Source organism: Apteryx rowi, unplaced genomic scaffold (genome assembly GCF_003343035.1).
Source record: "Apteryx rowi isolate R43461 unplaced genomic scaffold, aptRow1 scaffold_1249, whole genome shotgun sequence".
NCBI classification, from domain to species: Eukaryota; Metazoa; Chordata; class Aves; order Apterygiformes; family Apterygidae; genus Apteryx; species Apteryx rowi.
Genome location: NW_020447474.1, coordinates 15143 through 34297, shown reverse-complemented (window position 1 = coordinate 34297; position 19155 = coordinate 15143). Strand labels below are relative to the sequence as shown.

General features: G+C 55.9%; 1 protein-coding gene across 9 annotated transcripts in view; it reads left to right on the top strand.

The window, feature by feature from the left end:
- The window catches only part of PPP1R37 (protein phosphatase 1 regulatory subunit 37), a 43615-nt gene that overhangs the window by 22183 nt on the left and 2277 nt on the right, over window positions 1-19155 (top strand). For 7 of the 9 annotated variants that reach the window (XM_026055670.1, XM_026055678.1, XM_026055674.1 and 4 more), the window contains 9 exons: window positions 4417-4536; window positions 8812-8962; window positions 10173-10328; window positions 13042-13154; window positions 13745-13886; window positions 14481-14647; window positions 15612-16614; window positions 17607-17695; window positions 18369-19051. In XM_026055670.1, the coding sequence (XP_025911455.1) occupies window positions 4417-4536; window positions 8812-8962; window positions 10173-10328; window positions 13042-13154; window positions 13745-13886; window positions 14481-14647; window positions 15612-16614; window positions 17607-17689 (1935 nt within the window). In that variant the 3' untranslated portion in view covers window positions 17690-17695; window positions 18369-19051. Of the gene's footprint in view, window positions 1-4416; window positions 4537-8811; window positions 8963-10172; window positions 10329-13041; window positions 13155-13744; window positions 13887-14480; window positions 14648-15611; window positions 16615-17606; window positions 17696-18368; window positions 19052-19155 lie in introns of those variants that run through there. The other 2 variants (XR_003251894.1, XM_026055671.1) reach the window with 2 other exon arrangements.

Below are 19155 nucleotides of genomic sequence, written 5' to 3'. Positions count from 1 at the left end.
AGGGTTGGGTTCTTTCAGGGCTGCCCTGTTTCCTTAACGGTGTTTATTGAATAACAAAGAAAGGAAGCCATAAATCCCGAGCGCTGCCTCACTGTGCCCTGCTGGGGGGTCTCCCCCGCTTTTTCCCTGCCTGTCCCTGCTGTCGCAGTATCCGCGCTCGCCCCGAGGCTGGAGTTGTGCAAGGCACAAAGCCAGAGCTGCAGCCCGGGTGCTCAGCTGCCCTCTGACTTGGCCTGGCCATTTCCACCCCTTTTAGTTCTTTCCTTTTTGTGACGGTCGCTCACATATGACTTCCCAAACTCGGCCTTTTTTCCCCCTAATGCTAAATTGAAGGTGGGAGACTGGGGCAGGGTCGCTACAACTTTCCTTAGTAGCGTTTCCTTGCTGTCCGTGTTTCCCTCTGCCAACGCTTGATCCAAAGTTGCTCTCCCGTTGCCCTAGCACATCCCATTTCTTTTGGTCCTCGCTTCTGCCTGTATCTTTTCTTTCCTGCTGCTCTCGCGCTTTACATCCGTGTTGTCTGTTGCCATCCTGAACCTGGCCTCAGATCTCGGGTCTTGTCCTGGTCTTGCTTGCTCGGAGGACAAGGTCTAGCCGCTTCGGAAAGGCTCCGCAGTTCAGGAGCGGTTCAGGGCTGTCGGCCACATCTGATAAGAAGAGGGTAACGGGGGAAAAAATGTGACTTTCGGCTGTGGCTCCTTGTCTGATCCTTTGATGATTCGAGTTTGTTCTTGTCCCCGGCTCATCCCAGGGCTGTGCTGACGCAGCCAGCTGGGATCCCGTGTGACTTGGGCGTTTGGGGAATGGACCTCGGTGGGCTGCGAGCACAGGAGGGGTTTTGTTGAGCTCCCTGAGCCGCTTGACCACGCTGCAGCCCAGGAAGGGCTGTGCTGAATGCTTTGGGGGGGGAGGTAAAGAGATCGGAGACCTTGCTCTAACTTAACTGGAAGAGAAGAGTTTAAAGCAAGACGGTCTGCGGGGTATCTAAAGTAGCATCAACATTTTTAGTTGCTACTGGGGTAAAATTTAGCTTCGGATGGCCCTTAGAAGGGTTAACGCTTCTTATTTTGCAACTCTGGGACATGTGCTGACTTCAGGGCTTATCAAAAGAAAAGGTATCATTAGAAGCCTTGCTAATAATCAGGTTGGGACACAAGCACTTTCTCATTTTTAAAATTTGTCTTGCTTAACCTACCCCTCTGGTTGGGCGGATATGCAAAATATTACTGCTCTGATCAAGGTGTGGGGGGGGGGAAAACGGGACTTTGCAGCTAAATAAATGAACCTGCGAGTGCTGCTGCAGCACCGCGCTGTGGCCTGCCTCTTACTTTTCTCCTTTTTGCCCTTCGCTCCCCGTGCTGTTTGCCATCTCAGCTTTCTTTTTGTTAGACTAAGCAGGTTGGCCCCTTTTTAAGTTTCGCCTTGCAGAATAAGCTTTTCCGTTCCCCTCGCAGTCCTAATAATTCTGCTCGAGAAAAGACGGCTTCAACCTGAAATACGGTGTGGGAGGTAGGTTTTATAGTCCAGACCTTACCAGATCCTTGTACAATAACAGTAATGCTCTCGTCTCCGTACCAAAAAACCTCTGATTCATCTCGCATCAGCAGGCTTCTTTCCCCGGGTGCGTCACGCCGGTGACTTAGTCACTTTGTGCCAGACTAGCGTACCCACATTTTTCCCCCCTCATAGTTTCCTACTGCTGAGCACCTAATTTACAGTAGAAAGTCTCGTTGTTCCCTGAAGACCTGTTCTTTTGTTTGCATTTTGTGCTGTTTTTTTCCGATCCTCCAGGTCTCTCTGCATGTTTTTCCCTAAGGCTTTGCAGCGTTTTGTGGCTCTTCGCTCTGGCCGAGATACGTTTGGCTAATCCTATCATCAGATGCTCGCAATGTAATTAAGCAAATTGTTCAGCTTCTGTTGTAAAATGCGTAGACGTTACATGGGTGCTTCTCTGCTGAGCTTTTTTGCTCTCAAGCCTGAAGGTAAATCTTGATTTTGAGCGGGGTTGGAGTCTCGGGCGATTTCTCGGCAGAGCGTCCGCGAGGCTGCGTCTGACACCTGAAACGGGTAGACGCAGCGCTCCAAAACCCTGCAGGGAACGTTCTTGTTTTGACCCTGGCCATGGACAAACTTAGAGCGAATAAGCTGGCCTCCGTTCAGCTCGAGTATTTTATGAAAACCATTTTCCCGTGTCCTTGGAAGCATTTATTCAAGCAGCTGGGAGTCTCTGGGGCTATAACCTGCTCTGGCCGGGTTTGCTATCCCTCCTGGTGCTGTGAAGGTTGGGAGTTGAATTTCTGTTTGGCTTTAATATCTACACGTTATAAATCTCCCTGCACCCAGGAGAAAAAGCACCTGCATTTAAAAAAAAGATCTTCTCCTGCATTCGCAAACTCCTCCCCTGATTTCTTTTGCACCTTTTTGAATTGCTTGGACTCCAGACAGTGTCGCAGGTGAGAATGGATTAAACAGTGTCAGCAGGATATTGCTGCTTGATGAGAACTGCTGGTGGATTGTCTGTCTTTCGGGGTGTGATCCAAACCAGAAACTTCTAAGAGTCTTTTAAAAGACTCGTTCCGGCTTTAAAACTTTTGCCAGTCCTCTAGATGCGAGTCTCCGCGCTGGCCCCTTTGGCACGTTTGCGGTTCCAGCCCGAACTGCGTTTCCCGTCTCGGCGCGGCGCCTCTGCAGCCGCAGTTCCCCACGCGGGGTGATACGTGGCACTGCTGTGCCGCTTTCCCGTTCGGAGCCGACGGATAATTTGGCATGGCGGGCAGGCATGACGCTTGACGGGCGGGTTTGAGGTCAGACTCCTGCCCTGCGGAGCGTGCTGCTTTCAGTGCTAAACAAGGGATGAGTAAAACGCAGGCGACGTGAAGGCCTAAAGCCAAACCCGTGCGGAATCGGCAGCCGCCGGTGATTCACCGGGCAGTGGCGCGCGCTCGGGCTCCCCGTTACAGCGGCGTCCTGCTGCGCTCTGCCTCCGGTCGGTGCCGAGCGGCTGCTCCGCTTCCTTCGTGGCGATGTTCTTCGGATTCTCCTCCAGCCCTGCTCAGGAATTGTGATCTGCAACACGCAGCATCTCCCTCCCTGCCTTTAAGTCCTCTTTGGAGGACTGGGACCAGGACTAATCCCTCCTTGTCGTGACCAGGAGATGGTGGTATCTGTGCAGCCTTCCAAGCTCTGCGTGTGCCACCGGCTCGTAGAGAGACGCTCTCCAAGCACAGCCTCTGCCCTCTCCCCGTCTCGCCCCCAAATCTTTGGCAGGGGGGATGAGCCTGTGCCCGATGACAGCTGGAACATTGGCAGGGGCCTTTTCCCGTGTCCTTCTGGACTGTCTGTGGGCAGCAAATCTGCAGAGAGAGTCCCTAGAAAAGGCCAATGTAAAACACGACCAAGCAGCTGCGATCTTGTCTGCTGTGATCAAATCCATCTCCTGCAGCAAAACAGCCAAGTCTGGTTTAAAATGCAGTGGTTTTTCTGTAGGTAGAACGTGTTTTACCTCCAGGTGTCCCTGTAAGGAGGCAGCTGTGCTGTGGCTGAGGGACCTCCTTGGGGTTTTGGGAGCCGGCGCGTGGGAGACGATGCCAAACGCGACTGTACAAGCGAACTTCAGGCTTCAGGGCACATGAACTTGTCACCTGAGATGCAAGTTCATTTGCACTTGAGGTTGAAGGGATCATTCGTACTGCCCAGGCTGCCTTGAAGGGATCACGGAGCTCGTCTGCAAGAGCTTAACGACTCGATCCCCAAGCAGGTACCTGAGGTGCTGCCGGAGGAGCCTGATGGGTGGGACGGTTCGTGCCCGAATTGTTTGCATCCTGCAGAGAAACAGCACTTCCCTCCCCGCTTCGGTACCTTGGGCACAGCAGATGCTTTCCCTTCTCGGAAGCGATTTGGGTAATTCTGGCTCGTATAAAGCGCGACGTAACCCCTTGCTGCGCCTCTCTGCTCCGTCCGTTCCCGTCGCAGTCGCGGTCCGCGTGGGGCCTGGGCACCGGCTGTGCTGCAGCTGCATCAGCAGCTCGTGCACGCTCCCACTGTGGCCAAGGAGTATTTGCGTTTTGGGCTTCTCACCGGCTCGTCCGGGGTTTGAAGAAGCAAAGAGGAAGGGAGAAGAATGAGAATGAACTGTCTGGGAATACGGTGTCGGTCTGATCGGATGTAGCCAGCTGGAATAATCCCGCGGCCTCGGTGGGGCTGCAGGTGGGACGGGTTCCTAGTACTTTGGAGGAATGAGCGTCGCCTTTCCAAAGAGGCACCAGAAAGCAGTGTTATAACCCAGTGTTTCACCTGAAAAAAGCTCGGTCTGTCCACGAACAACCTGTTACCTTCATGCTTGTCTCCGTACAGTTGTGCCGCTTCCCCGTGTTCACGCAGCTTGTGATGCCTTTTGCGTTTCTCTCCCTTTTCCAGGGTGCCTCGGCCTTGTTTGACATGATCGAGTACTACGAGTCGGCAACGCACCTCAACATCTCGTTTAACAAACACATCGGCACCCGAGGCTGGCAGGCGGCCGCGCACATGATGAGAAAGGTTGGTGCTGGCTCCTGGAGGCTTGCGGCACGTCCGAACCTCTGCGGCTGCTCCCGTGGTCGCGGGGGAGCTTGGGACGAGGTGGGAATAGGGTCGGCTCCCTCTGCGTTGTGGATGTGCTCCTGCAGGTAGCTTTGACTTGCAGCAGGGGGGTGTTCAAAAACGGAGAGCAGAAGCAAGCTGCTCTCGTGGCTGCAGTTGTACTTTGAGGTTCGGGAGGGCTGGATCGCATTTCCAGCGCTTCCAGCCCCACCAGCATCAAGCCGGCTGAACGGACGGTCCGCGCCGCGGGCGCCGCGGTGGAGCGAGACGCGAAGCTGTGCTCGTGGAGAGGGGCCTGTACGCACCGGCTGGCGTTGGCGGAGCGCTCGCGGCTCCGCGATGCCTCGGCGGATGGGGCCGCTGCTTTGCAGGCGTCTCGCTGCTGACGCTCTGGAAGCTGCCTGCACTCTGCCGCGGCGGCGAGCAAAGGGGCAACGGTCTCGGATAAGTCTTCCCAGGCTGGAGTAAACACCCAGAGGTGAAGGTTGATGGTTCTTGAGCTTCAAGCACATGATGGAAACTTATTTTCTTGTTTCCCGTAAATAATGCATCTTAAACGTGCATGCCGTATGAAGTGTTTTACCGAGCGGTGCTCTTCCGATGGCAGCCGGAAGGCCTAATACGCGGCTGTGGCATCTGTCCAACAGAAACACGCAGGCGGCGCGAAAAGTCACTCGAAACGCACCTATTTGCCTTCGCTCCTGTTTCAGAGATCGTAGCTGCGATTGTGTGTTCGTCTTTGTAGCTCCCGTCCAGAAACGCAGCGATTTGGAAAGAGCTGGCTAATAAAGGGTAAGAGGCAGGAAGCGCTGGGCTGCGCGTGAGGTTAGCTGGGTCCCCACGAGAGCTTCGCCACAGGCTTCCTGAACCTCTGGCCTGCGTCCGGACCGCAAACCATCAGCCCTCAAAATTCAGCACGTCGGTCAGAGACGTGGAACCGGCTGATTCTGACGAAACAACGCTCGGCCAGAGCAACTCGCTTTGCAGCTAACGTCTGCTTAAGCGAGGGTACGGGGTGCTCTGGGAAATTTTTCTAAGTGTCCTTTTCGGATATTGTGAAGATCGGATACCAGGTAAAGTAGGAGCTGGGAATATAACGTGAATATAACGTGAATAAAGCCTTTGCAGAGCAGCGGTACAGCAGTTTGCAGCTAGCCGGGTGTCGAGGCGTTGCACAGGAGAACGTGTCCCGGTGCCATACCGTGATGCAGGAAAAATCGCACTTCCCACCTGCCACGACACTTCGGATATTACTTAATGCCTCGTACTTGGAGAACAGCTCCAGAGCGCTACGCAGCCGTGAATTATTTTTGACGTTTGTTCTCTTTGCTTGTTTTGGTTTATGAAAACGTTAGGTGGGGGGGAAGCAGTGCGTTTACAGAAATAGTGCTGCTACGTCCTTCCGCAGCTCCCGTGTTAAACCTGCAGCGTGGTTCCGCCCGACAAAATTAAGATATCGACGCGAGCGTTTCGGTGAACTCCTGACGCATACCAGAGGAAGAAACTTGAAACGCAAATCTCAGCCAACAACAACAAAAAAGGTGGATTATTACTAGATACGTGTTTGCAGGAGCGATCTCATGATTCTGATACTCGTTATCTGTGTTTGCAATGGGATGACTGGTGTAGGCGTCTGGCTTCGCAAGTGCAATTAATCCTATTGTTCAGCCTTCGCTCCGCAAGCCGAACGGAGGGGAGGCAGCCGGCCGCTGGCTCGCGCCCCGCTGCCGGAGCTGGGAAGCGCCGGGGCAGGGCCGCGCCGTGCGCGCGGAGGGTGTGGTGCCAAACCACCCTCGGTCCCCAATTACACCCCTACCTACTAATTTGCGCCGTCGACACTTCCAATTGTGCCGCTGCCGCGGCGCTGGGGCGTTGTGCAATTCCAGGGGGGAAAGCTTGTGATCAGAGCCCGTCCCGGTTACACGGGACTCGGGCGATTTTGCTGCGCCCGAGCGATGGAGCCCGTAACACGGGAACTGGAGCAAGTAAGGTCTAGGTGCAAGCACGGGGAGGGACAGACCTGTGGTCAGGAGCCTGACACATCTCGCTTTGCTTGAACAAACTGTTCCCGATCTGTGGCGGTGGGTTTGCAAAAGCCCAGCTGCGCATGATTGACGCAGCGGCATCCGTTTAAGTTTAGGCTCGGAATAACGTTTATAGCGGAAACGAAGGCACCAGGCGAAAGCTGTGGCCGGCAGGACTCGAGGCTGAGGAGCAGCGTAAGCGCGGTACGAAGGAGCTCGGGCCGACCCCACGCGGCGTGGGGTGGTTGTCGGTAGTAGGAAAGGACCGCGGGCGCACCGCGTTTTGGAGGAAAAGCTGAGCATCGCCACGTGTTGTTACAACGCATCCTAGGTGCCATAAACCAGCAAAACTGTCACTTGTGCTTGCGCATGTCAAAAGAGGTGGCTGAGAAACCCTCCAGCCTGCAGCAGGCTCTTAACTTCTTGGAAGGAGAGGGAGAATCCAGGCTTGCAAGAGAGCTCGTGTTTGCAGCATGGAAAAGAGGCAGGAAAGGCGAATTCCTCAAGCCGAGGCCTGTCGACCCGACGTGGCTCTTGAGCAGGAATAAACGGTGTGCATGGAACCGGCCTAGACCCTCAGCTCGGAGTAACCCGAGGAGAACTGGGCCCTATCGAGCTCTCGGGGGGCTTTGAGCTCCTGTTCTAGGGCATTTCTATCGCCTCCCGATCACACGCAAATCTGCTGATAAAGGCCACGGAAGTCGACTGCGCTTGGCCACCGGGGATGGTTTTGATTGCTCAGCCGCTTGCGGCCAAGCGGAAAAACTGTCTATATAGAAGGAAAGAGCACGAAGGAGGTTGTTGCCGGCACAGGGAACCGGGACCATCTGTCTCCCTGCCCCGGCAAGTTATTTCTGCCCCAGCCGGGATGTAAAGGTGTCACCCGGTACATCTGGAGCCGGTGCTGTCGCTCCAGCTGGGATTTGGCTCCAAGCCGACGCTTCAGCTGTCTGCGTGTAGGTGTCAGAGCTGCGTTGCCGGCTTTTTCCCCATGCGGATCCGGTGCCTGCAGTCGGCAGAGCCTGGGGAATGATTCAGCTTCTCTAATGTAGACGCCGGAACCTACGAGTCTCTACCTCTGTGCTGAATCCCAAGCAAGGGACCGGTGTCCTCGAATCTGGCTGGATGCAGGTTCCCAGGTGGAAAATCTGGTAGCTTAAGGCAATTTAGCCCTTGGATACGTAAGGGCGGAGGTAGGGTTTTGTTTGGAAGAGGCCAAGCGCTTGGCTTGGCCGTGATCGCTTGAAATCCGTCCACCCCAGCGCTGCGGTCTGAGGAGGATGACAAAAAACGTGACAGCGGTTTGGGGAAGGTTCATGTGCAGAATTAGGGGTTGGAAATGGGACTTTGCAGAGCGAGGAGCGAGCCGCAGGAGAGCGGTGCGAAAACGCTTACGGGAAAACGCGATTCCCGGTCCGAGTTTTGACCATGCAGCTGCACGGACTGGAGGCGAAAAGGCCGTATGTTTTTGGCGAGAGGCCGATGGGGCGATTTAAGAGCGTCGGGCGATTCTCTGGGAGTGTTCGAGCCCAGATAAGATGTTTGTCTCAAACTATCTAGCTGGAGCACGGAGCCGATTTGGGGCTGTCCTGGGGGGTGTGCAGAAGGCGGCGGGCCAGGTTATCGGCACGCTCCCTTCTGGCTCTTAATCTCTCCCCCCCCGGAGCCCATGGGGCGACCGAAATGCCGTTTCTGCAGGGCGGAAATCGTCTTGGCAGCTCCTATCTGCGAGGCGCAGGGAGGCTGCCGGGACCGGCGAGTCCTCGGTCCCCCGCGTGCGGGGCAGGCGCCGGCCCTGCCGCGGCGGGGGGACTCGGGGGACGCTGCGCCGTCACACGAGCACGTTTGGTAACTTCAGCCTCAAACCCTTCACTTCGCGCCCCAATAACGGCGAGCGGCGGCGGGGGGAAAGGCAGCTTTAAAGGAAAAGGAGGCGAATGCCCGAAGGTGCCCCCGGGCCTCGTCTTTTGGGTCTCCCCGCTTTTTTCGGGTACGGAGCGGCGGTCGCCGTGAAACGCCGGCTCCCGCGGAGCTGCGCTGGCCTCTTTAGGCCAAGCAAGTCGAGGGCTGCTCGTGTCCGAGGGGCTTCTCTGCCGGCCCCTGCATAGGATCAGATACAACGTGCCGCTGGGATCCTCGCGTGGGGCGGGGGGCGAGCGGGGCGCGTTTGGGGGCCGCGCGCTGACGTCCCTCGCGTCTTCCCCTCCAGACGAACTGCCTGCAGTACCTGGACGCCCGCAACACCCCCTTGCTGGACCACTCGGCGCCCTTCGTGGCTCGCGCCCTGCGCATCAGCAGCAGCCTCGTCGTCCTGCACCTGGAGAACGCCAGCCTCTCCGGGCGCCCGCTCATGCTGCTGGGTGAGTAACGCGGAGAGGGGGCAGCGGAGGTGCCACCTACGCTCGTCGCCTTAATTAACAGTCCTCCTTTGCCCAACTGGAGAAGCCAGTCGAGCTCGGACGTCCGCATTGCCCAGCCGTGTCCTAGAATATGGACGGAAGCCAGATACCAATCCTAAAATCCTTTCCAGCCAGAGCTTTTTTTTGGCTTTTTTTTCCTCTCTTGCCCAGGAGAGCGGAGTTCGTGCCAAACTCTCCATCGACCCCCGTGGGGATTCCCAAAACCCCCTTAAAACTTATCTGCAGCCCCCTTGCTGCCGGGCTCTGGGCACCGGAGAGCGGCAGTGTGGATCTCTCTGTGCCAAGCAGGGCCGGGCTCGCAGGTGGGTTGTTTGCTGCTCCTTCCCCGGATTTCGGCGGGAGCAGCAAAACAGCCCTGGGCGGCCTCCCTCGTTAGCCAAATGAATTGGTGATAAATCACTGCTGGCATTAAGCTAATGGAAGTGTTGTGATAGCAGTGACGATCCCGGCGGCCGGCCGAGGGAAGGCTTCTGGGGCTGAGCGTTGTTTATTAGGTTGGCCTAGCTGCAAACGGGAGAGGCGCCGCTCGCGAGCGCGTGCGCGGCCCAAGTTAATCCGAGAACGCCGCCGTCTCCGGCCTTGCCCGGGCTTCGGCGAGGCTCTTTGCGCTAGCAAAATGCTTCTGCAGTTACCCGCTTCTGGCCTGGCGCCTCCTCGAAATCCTGCGAAGGGTTTCAGCCGGCCGGCAGCGGCAGTACGGCACAGCACGGTCGCCCACATGCTGTAACCCAAATACTGCCTGAGCTTCCATAACGCCCCTGGGCCAGCACGTTCCTCGGCTCTGGCCGGATCCCTTTAAAATATTTTTGGCTCGTGCTGCTGTGGCACGTTCTGAGGTTTTGAGGGTTTTTCCGCCTTTGTCTGCAGCTGCGTGGCATCGTTTTGGGGTAAGACGAGCGCGAGTGCTTTTAACAGGGCTGCCGGGCCGCTCCTGCACCCTGGGCCCTCGCATTGTGCAGAGGCTTTAATAATCCATGAGTAATTGCATAAACATACAGGCCAGCAATAATGAATGAGGCTAGCAGCGTGTTTTCTCCGGTTACACGGTGTGTCAGGAAATCGTGGGCATTTGTGTACGGCTGCCCTGCTCCCCTGCGGCCTTTTGTTCCGTAATTTTGCCTGAGCTGAAGTGTTGTTTGCTGCTTTTCAGCAACGGCCCTGAAGATGAACATGAACCTGCGGGAGCTGTACCTGGCCGATAACAAGCTGAACGGGCTGCAGGACTCCGCTCAGCTCGGCAACCTGCTGAAATTCAACTGCTACATACAGATATTAGATCTGCGGAACAACCATATCCTGGACTCAGGTGAGGCAGGTTCTTTCTGCTTCTCTGGAGACGCTTGTGAGATCGAGCTACGTGCAAACGCTCTTGGAGGAGGCAAAACTCCTGGGTCACGGCCTGGGTTGAAAAGAGACCAAAATCTTCGTTCCTTTTCCATCCAGGAAGACCTGTTTCTCACCAAGCTACTGTTGGAACCGCTCAGGCAGTGTCACCTCTTCGATCTAGCTACCAAAATAAAAGTGAAGGGAGGTGCAGAGGTGGCACGTCCCTTGTGCAAAGAGAGCACCTGATACTGCTATTAATGCAGACGTAAGAGCACCGATAGCCCTTCCCTGCGATGAGAGCAGCAGATAGACGGGGAAGGTCCCGTCCGCAGGGTCGGGGCTCTGCCCTGTAAGCGCCGTCTCCTTCTGGCGGATCACTGCTTCCCTGCAATTTTGAACCAGATTTAAGGCTGGGAAGAGCGAGGCGGAGGTGGAAGGGACCCAGCTTGCTGGAGCACTCGCGCGGCTCTCGCGGGACACTGCGCTGGGTGGCAGGCCAACGGCACGGCCTCCCATGCGAGGGGGGCTCCCAAACGGAGCTGAAATGAGAGGGGTACGTAGAGCAGCTTAAGCATTTTGGAAGGATTTGAGCAACATGAGCTAGGTAAACCTCGAGTCTTAAAGGCACTTAAGCTACTTAGACCTCATTTAGAGAAACTGGGATCTCTTGCTGGCCCAGGTCTCATCACTGTTCGTGAAGGCAGAGAGAGGTAGAGGCACTTCGTGCCTCCGAATTGGGTCTTTTGGGCACGTCCATCTCCTCAAAATAGCTTTGGTCTTGTTTTTCTTCTCTCCTTCCCACTCTTCGGAAGCAAACGGGAGGCCAAATCTAATATCAAAACAGGAATTGCGAAACCATCCCACTCCAAGCCTGCCTTCGGTCGCAGCTAATTCTAGGTGTGTGGGTCTCCAGTCGGAGGAGTTGGTGCTGATTACCTCCGCTTAACGCCTCGCTTCGGTCAGCTGAGCGACGCTCGCTCTGCTCAGACCCTACTGACTACGTTTGCGTTGGGTATAAAGGCAGTCGAGCGTGACTGAGTCGGATGTAGCCAGCGCTGTTGTGGACACCCACGTTCCCGGATGGGTCCCACCCTAAAGTGCATGTGTGCATTTATTGCCTTCCAGGTTAGCTGGCATTTCTCTTGCATCTTTGGGCACTTAATAATAGCGAGGTGTTGCTTTGAACAGCGCTGGGCTATATGTGTCTAAAGTCACTTGCTAGGCGTTGCTGTGGGATTTCTGCAGTATCATTCACGCCGGAGTTTGTGCTTATCAAATAAGTGTGCTTGCAGCAATTTAAATGGCACCTGCCCTCAACCCGGTGTTAAATAAGCAGAACTGGACCAGTAAGTCTGTCTTGGTGCTTGAAAGATTGAGGATTGTCCCTTTTACCACCTCGTCCTGTGGTTGTTGCATCTCCTTGATGGGGTAAGGGGAAATTCAAGCCCTCCTGGTTCCTCCACTTCGCAGGGTTTCGTAAAGACGGCGCCGTGCTCAGCTCCATCCCGCGCTGCTTCTAGATGTTCAGAGCTCCGCAGGAATCCGTCCTCCTCCTGGTTGTCTTTCCACAGCCTCGCACATCCCCAGGAGGAGCCAAACCTCCCTGCTGAATTTAGTTAGGGGGCAGGGGTTGCGCTGCGGGTTCGGAAGAGCCTTGTGTTGAGTCTCTAGGAGCACAACGCCAAGGGCAGTTCGTGCTGGGAGTTGTTCACTCCCGCCGAGCGCTCCTGGAGCGGTTGGCATCAGTTTAACTCGAGCAGCCGCTTGCAAAGAGCTGAACAACCGCGTGTGTCCTGTGAAGAAGGGGAGTCCGTATGGGACAGTTCCTCAAAGGGACACGTACTTACATATGTGAAATATTTGCGAATTGTTGCAAAAAAGCTGTTGTTACCCTGCATCCTCCCTCCAGCCCGGCCACTGGGGAGCTGAAATTCGAAGGAAGGGACTGAGCTGCTGAGCTCAGCTCTCCTCGTTCCCTTGGACAGGAGGAGGAGAGGACACTGCTGACCTAAGGAGTCTGGTGTCCCTGCTCGTCTGACTCCATCCCGGTGTTGCCGGATTTCTTGTATCCTCTTTTTTAAAGGCTCCAGCCTACCCCTAATTAATGTTATACACTGAGAACTTAATTGCATGTCTGCGTGTTTGCACGCGCAGGAGCAATGCGTTTTGCCTGGATCTAAGGGTTAAGCGCCTTGTTAGCAAAATGGGATAACTCAGAAGGTTTGGAGGGAAGGTGTTCAGAGATGTCTGCGGGCCGCTACCAGGGCGAATGACCTTTCGGGGGGATGTGGGGGAGCGCCGCTCCGCTGGTGCTTATGCCCCACTTTGAAATGCAGGTGACTTGAAGGGTGTTCTCGCTTCTGGGTGTCTCGAGCAGAGCGAGGGGATCTTCCGCAAGGCTGCGGGGTCTGATCTTTACGTAACGACGCTGTGGCTTTTGCAGTAGCTGCTTTGCCGTTTGAAGCGAACCTGAGAACGAATGCTACGTTCGTGCTCTTCTAATCCCGCGGAGCACACGAAGCTTACTGCCGGCGCGGGCAGCGCCCGAGCGAAAGGCCAGATTAGATACGGCAAGAAAAGTGCTGTTAAAACCTGTAAATATCTGCGGCGGCATCAGGCTGTGCTGGCAGCGTGAGCGATGCAGGGCTGACCTGGAAAGCGATGAATCCACGCTGCCTGCTGTTGTTTTACAGGCTTGGCTTACATCTGCGAAGGGCTGAAGGAGCAGCGGAAAGGGCTGGTCACTCTGGTTTTGTGGAATAACCAGCTGACTCACACCGGCATGGCTTATCTGGGCATGACGCTGGTAAGTAGATCCTGGCCTGAGGGGGCTTCCGGGGGGGTTCGCGTCCAGCCAAAGCGAGGACCCGGGGCCGTGAGGTAGGACAAGGCCGGATGGTCACGCTGGCGCCACACGAGCCGCGTATCCGTTGCGTCAAAAGGAGAAATCTGTCCCCCCTCTCGGAGGGTTTCATCAAATGGAGCCGGGGGAAGAGGTGCCGTCAGGGCAGCGAGCCGAGGAACGAAGGGGCTCTTGCTGGCAGAGGGCAGACGAAGGCTGCTCGCAGCCTCTCTCCCCTTGCCTCTTCACCCTGGCCCTGTTGGCACGTTCCTTCCAGCAGCAGATGTGGCCTCTTGTCCTCAGCCTGCATTGGTTTTCACCCTCTCTCTTTGCTCTGATGTTTCCTCTGCCTTTTTTTTCTTCTTTTCCATGTTTCCCCTGTATCTACCCTGCCGTCCCTCCACCACCACCTGCGCTGCTCTACTCATCCCCTGACTCAAAGGTTTGGCTCCTCGCTGGGCAGAGGAACAGGCCCCGACTTCCACCTACTCAGCTTTGAGGTGGACGCGTCTTTGCCTCTCTGACTCCTGCCGTTTTCCTGTTTTTCTCCGCAGCCTCACACGCAGAGCCTGGAGACCTTGAATCTCGGCCACAACCCCATCGGGAACGAAGGCGTCCGCAACCTGAAGAATGGGCTCATCGGGAACCGCTCGGTCCTTCGCCTGGGCTTGGCATCGACCAAGCTGACGTGCGAAGGTGGGTGGAGGCGCTTCCTCGGAGAGCAGCACCGGCCGGCTGTGCCGACCACGGCCCCGAACCCTGCTGCCACGGCTTGCCTGGCAGCCTGTTCGGCTTCAGGCTTTCCCCACCACCAAAGTGGTTTTTTTACTGGTGGAAACGCAGAAGGTAGCTCGGTCCACCCCCTCAATGCCCTTAACCCTACAGCTGTGTGGGTTTTCCTTATGGATGGCGTATCCCGGCTGTGCTGCAACGGCTCTAGGGCCCATAACTCATGAAAACACTGCAGTTGGCCTGTCCAAGGACACCTGTTTCCATGGGGTGTTGCAGCAGGATTGGTGCCTGTGGTGTTTCCAGCACTCTGCACCCATAAACAGCCCTGCAGAGTTAAAAGCTTAGTTCTTATGAACGTGCCTGGGAGCTGGAGCTTGGTAGTTATTCCTACCGACGTACGTTAAGCGTATGTTGTCCCATCTCAAAAACGCTTCCTCTGAGGTCTGCTGGAAACGCCCCTGAAAAGCATCTTGTGGGAACAGCACGGGGAACCAGCGGTGTTGCTGCTTTTCTACTGTCGTCGCGCTTCCTCAGCGGAGGCTCTTTCTCCCCTCGCAGGCGCCGTGGCCGTAGCGGAGTTCATCGCGGAGAGCCCGCGGCTCCTTCGCCTGGACCTGCGGGAGAACGAGATCAAGACGGGCGGCCTCATGGCGCTCTCCCTGGCGCTGAAGGTCAACCACTCGCTGCTCAGGCTCGACCTGGACAGGGAGCCCAAGAAGGAGTCTGTGAGTTGTCCGCTGCTTCGGGTGCACAGGGGATGCCCTTGCTGAGCTCGGCTCTTCCACGTGGTCTCCTTTGACCTCCAGCAGGAAAACGCCTCGGCTGGTTGCCCTTAAGGGCGACGTTTCTAGGCAGGCAACGTCGCGCTATCGCTCCCCTCGCACGCCGCAGCTTAAAACCAACTTGTTTTTGTTTCCACCAGCTGCGGATCTGATTTACTTTCATTCCGCTCCCCCTTCTTTCTCCTTTTCAACCGAAGTTAACTCCTGCCCAGCTTATCTCCCCGTGTTCTTGTGCTAACGCTAGCCGTTAAGATAGTGGCTGCTCCCCTCCCATGAGCCCTTGATTTGGGTGCCGAACGCACCCAGTGACCCCGTGGTTCGTATCGCAAATAACGTAGGTCAGAAGGGGTTTCTGGAGGTCTCTGGCTCAACCCCCTGCTCAAAGCAGGACCAAATTAGGTTGCTCAGGGTCCTGCGCAGTCGCATGTCCAATGTCTCCGAGGACGAGGATCCCACAGCCTCTGAGACACGAGCAGTGACGGCTTTGGGAGGAAATTCCTGGGGAAACACCCATCACCTCTTGCAGGGATGGAGGGGAAAAAAGCTCTGTTGAGGTATTGACATGGTCACGGACTTGGGAAACATCACGGTTCCTAAGGTGTAAGTTAAGTGAACGAGTTTCTCTGGTTTTAATTCTGTAGGCTCGCTGGGAATAGTTGGGTGGGATGTTAAAATAGCAGCGGGTTTTTTGGAAGCTCCCGGGAGTTCTCGTTCAAGAGTTAGTTTTTGCTTTTTCCACATCTCCTTTTTACTACCAGTGTTTGGAAAGCTTGCGGCTGGCTGGCAACCTAATTGTGGAGCTGATTATTCAGAAATCAGGGGTCTTGAAACGCAGCAGTTCTTATTCAGCTCTTGTCTTTCAAATTACTTATGGCTTTTTTGGTTGGTTGGTTGGGTTTTTTTGCAGGTAAAGAGTTTTATTGAAACCCAGAAGGCTCTGCTGGCGGAAATCCAGAACGGCTGCAAGCGCAACTTCATTCTGGCCAAAGAGAAAGAAGAAAAGGAACAGAAACTGCAGCAGTCGGCTTCCATGCCAGAGATCACCGTGACGGAGCCTCTGGAAGAGGAACCTGCGGAGAACAGCCAAGACGACAGCACAGCATCCACCCCCGAAGAGGGAGAAGAAGTCGAGGAGACCCTGGAGTCCAAGGAGAACGGGGACACGGAGCAGGCCGCGAGCGACGACAGGGATGGCGTGACTTACTCCGATTCGGATACGGATGAGGAGACGGACACTGGGTTAGAGACAAAGGACTTCAGCCAGTTGCAGAAACAAAACAACTCTGATCACGTCGCTCGCGTGCCCCAGCCGCTGCTTTCCTCCGAAAAGACAAGGGCCAGGCCTCCGCCCTTGCACGTCGCAGAGGAGTTGCAGCCCGATCCCAAAGGAGCGGGGAGCTCGGGGAGCCACGCTGGCTCGCCGACCTGTGCTTCCTCCCAGGGGAACGAGAGAAGGATTTCCGTTTCTAGTCCTGGTCGAGGCCGTAAAATCTTCGTGGTGACGCGCGTGGAAAGCCTGCCGGAGCGAACACCGGAGAACACTACGTGCCTGCGGGAGACCATGGACACCGTGCAAGGCGCCGCGGTGAAACCAGCTGAGCCCCAAACCCAGCTTCCGACCCCAAAAACTGAACACTTGGACTCACAGGCAAACGGGACAGTTTCCGAGTTAGCTGCCGACTCGGAAAACCCTCCGGTAGCGCAGAGCGCCAGCTCAGACCCTGAGCAGAGTAGCTCTGCGCCCTGCGAGAATGTGATCCATGACACTCCACTCCCCAATGGGCTGAAGACAGATTTCGCGCGAGCGCTGCCGGACACGGACGGCGACGGGAAAATTGGGAGCTGTGCTGTGGAGCACGGTAAGAGCTCAGTACCCCGGATTGAGGAGACCTTCTCCGAGCCCTGCTCTGGTACGTTGTTCCCTGAATACCTGCGAAGCGGCGTCGCAGAGCCCTGGCTCGATGCAGGGCCGTTCCCTGCGCTGGTTTCTTTTCGGGGCTTTAAATCACCTGCTTGGTGCCCGCAGTGGGATATCCGTAGGTGCGCTAATTTGTTGCTGGGGGGCTTTTCCTCTGGCAGTTTTTAACCTGAAGCGAAGCTCTCTCCTCTTAGCGGTACTCCAAGGTTCACGTTTTGAAGGCCGCGAGCGCTCTCTGTTTAATTAAACTTCTAAAGAAGCCGCAGAGCCTCCCGTAACGATACCTGCAGGGATGCTCTTGATTGAGGGCCTGGCTGGCTGGGCCCGTTCGTTAGGAGAAGGCAGCCTCCTCGGAGGCCGGGCCGTGCCTCTCGGCATGTTCCCGTGCTCCCACGGCGGGGAGGGGAAAAAAAAACACACTCCGGAGACACGTTTCCTCTTCTCTGAAAAAGCTGATCTCAGCCACAGGGTCTGGGATGTGCCGAGAGCCCCGAAGCAGCGAGCTCGTGCCTCGGAGCACGTCTGATAAAACAAGCCTCCGCTCCCCGGGTCGAGATCAAAGGGTTTTAGCAGAACATGCTGCCTGTTCCCCTCCCTCGTTGCAGCAGGAGGGAGCTGCCGGCCTGCCTGCGGCAGCGCGGCACCGAAGGAGCCGCAGGGCTTTCGGGGCCCTTCCCTGCGATCGCGAACCGAGGCGTTACACAATCCCTTATCGGGCTCGCTCTGAACGCTAGCCACCTATTTATTTTTTCTGCGCCCCGTCTTCCTGGCGGGAAGCGGCATCTTCCAAAGCGTGAGCCTTTCCTCTGATTTGCAGCCCAGGCTGTAGTGAGCGACCGTATTTTGCAGGCACCTTCGCGTCGAGTCCGAGAGCTCCGGAGTCTCTGTAAACGATCGCAGCGGCTGCGGGGAACGCGAATCCCCGACCCTCYGGGGCTTTCGATGAAAACTAAGCAAACTGTTGCCATTTGCTTCTGCTTTCAGAGCTGAACTGCTCCAAGAACGAGAAGGAACTGGAGGAATTGCTCCTAGAAGCCAGCCAGGACACGGGGCAGGAGCCACTGTGACCGCAGGTAAGAAGGGTTTTTAGGTTGGGATGAGCCCCGTTAATAGGGGACAGACTCGACCCCGAAGAGAACAAGTTTCCTAGAGCCGTTCCTGGGGCTGCAAGGCCCAACAGGGGCTGTTAGCTCAGGCGCGGCGCTAACACAACCGCGCAGGCCGGGTAGCTCGGGTTTTATTGCACCTCTGAATGGCTGCAGCTTCACCCAAAGGCGGCTGAAGCCTGGGCAGGGCAGCGCAGATGTGATTTTACTGCAGGGTGCTCCAGGCTTTCCCAGCACGTTTGGATAACGAGGCGTTCATAGCATCCGGGCAGCATCTGCGGCTTCAGCGTAAAATCTTAGGCTCCGGCAAGCCGAGCTGTTGGCATAAGGCGCTATTTTAGGTGACCACACCTGACGTATGCCGAGCTCGCGGGACTGAAAAGCACTTGAACGCGCTCGTCTTTAAATGTTTCGGGAGTGACAGGCCTTTAAATAACGCCTGGGTAACTGCAGTCGCTTGTCGTGTGCCGGGGGAGAGAGGCATGAACGGAGGTTTGCCTTCGTTACCCTGACTAACGACGCGTTGGAGCAGCAGGCTTCGGTCCGGGCTTTCCTTTCGCTCGGAGCAGCGTTCCCTCTCCCGCGTCGGTGGGAGAGCGGAGAGGTTTTATCGGGGCTTTCGCCTTTGTGTCTCCTGCAGGTCCTCGGCGTCGCTCTGCATCGACGGGAGGCTCTTGGGGAAGCGCCGGCGTAGCGTTAGTCTGTTCCCACTCCACCCGATTAAGAAACAAACCTTGGTCTCCAGTACAAAGGTTACTTTTTTTTCCAGAACAGTCTATTTCCTGCCCTAAACTCTTCCCCGCGTTCCCGACTCGCCTTCCCTACCAGGAAGGACTCTGATATTCCCAGGGCGATGGAGGAAGGGAAGGAGACCAGAGAAATTTTACCGAAACGGAGACTTCCCTCCCTTTTGAGATATTTCTGCCCTTCTCTAGACACTAGCTGATCCAGTTGTGTTTTCTTTTCTGTATTTCTCTGGAATTACCACTTGTTACCGCCTAATTTGTAAGGAGATGATACTGCGCCCTGGAGACGGGGCGAATGCACGCGATGGCTCTCCTCGATCCGCATGGGAGATGGAAAACCAGCGCTTCCGGGCTCGGCTCCGCTGCCGCACACTACGAAGTGCCCCGGGTTTCCGAGGGATGCTTTGCACGAGCCGCGTTTCGGGACAAAAGCTCGCTAGCAGAATGGTTGCACACGACTCTGTTCCCTGCAGGGGAGAGGGAGGCACGGACAAGCTGTAGTCACCTGTTGAGGAACTTATATCACTAAACAAGATTATCCAGGACAGGCTGTGTTTGCAGCCGCAATGGTTATTTATTTTAAAGTCCCTTTTTTTGGTATATATTTATCATGAGCTGCAAAGTTACCGGGTGGGGATTTGACTTACAGGACGATGTAGAATTAATTACTTTTAGTCTAAC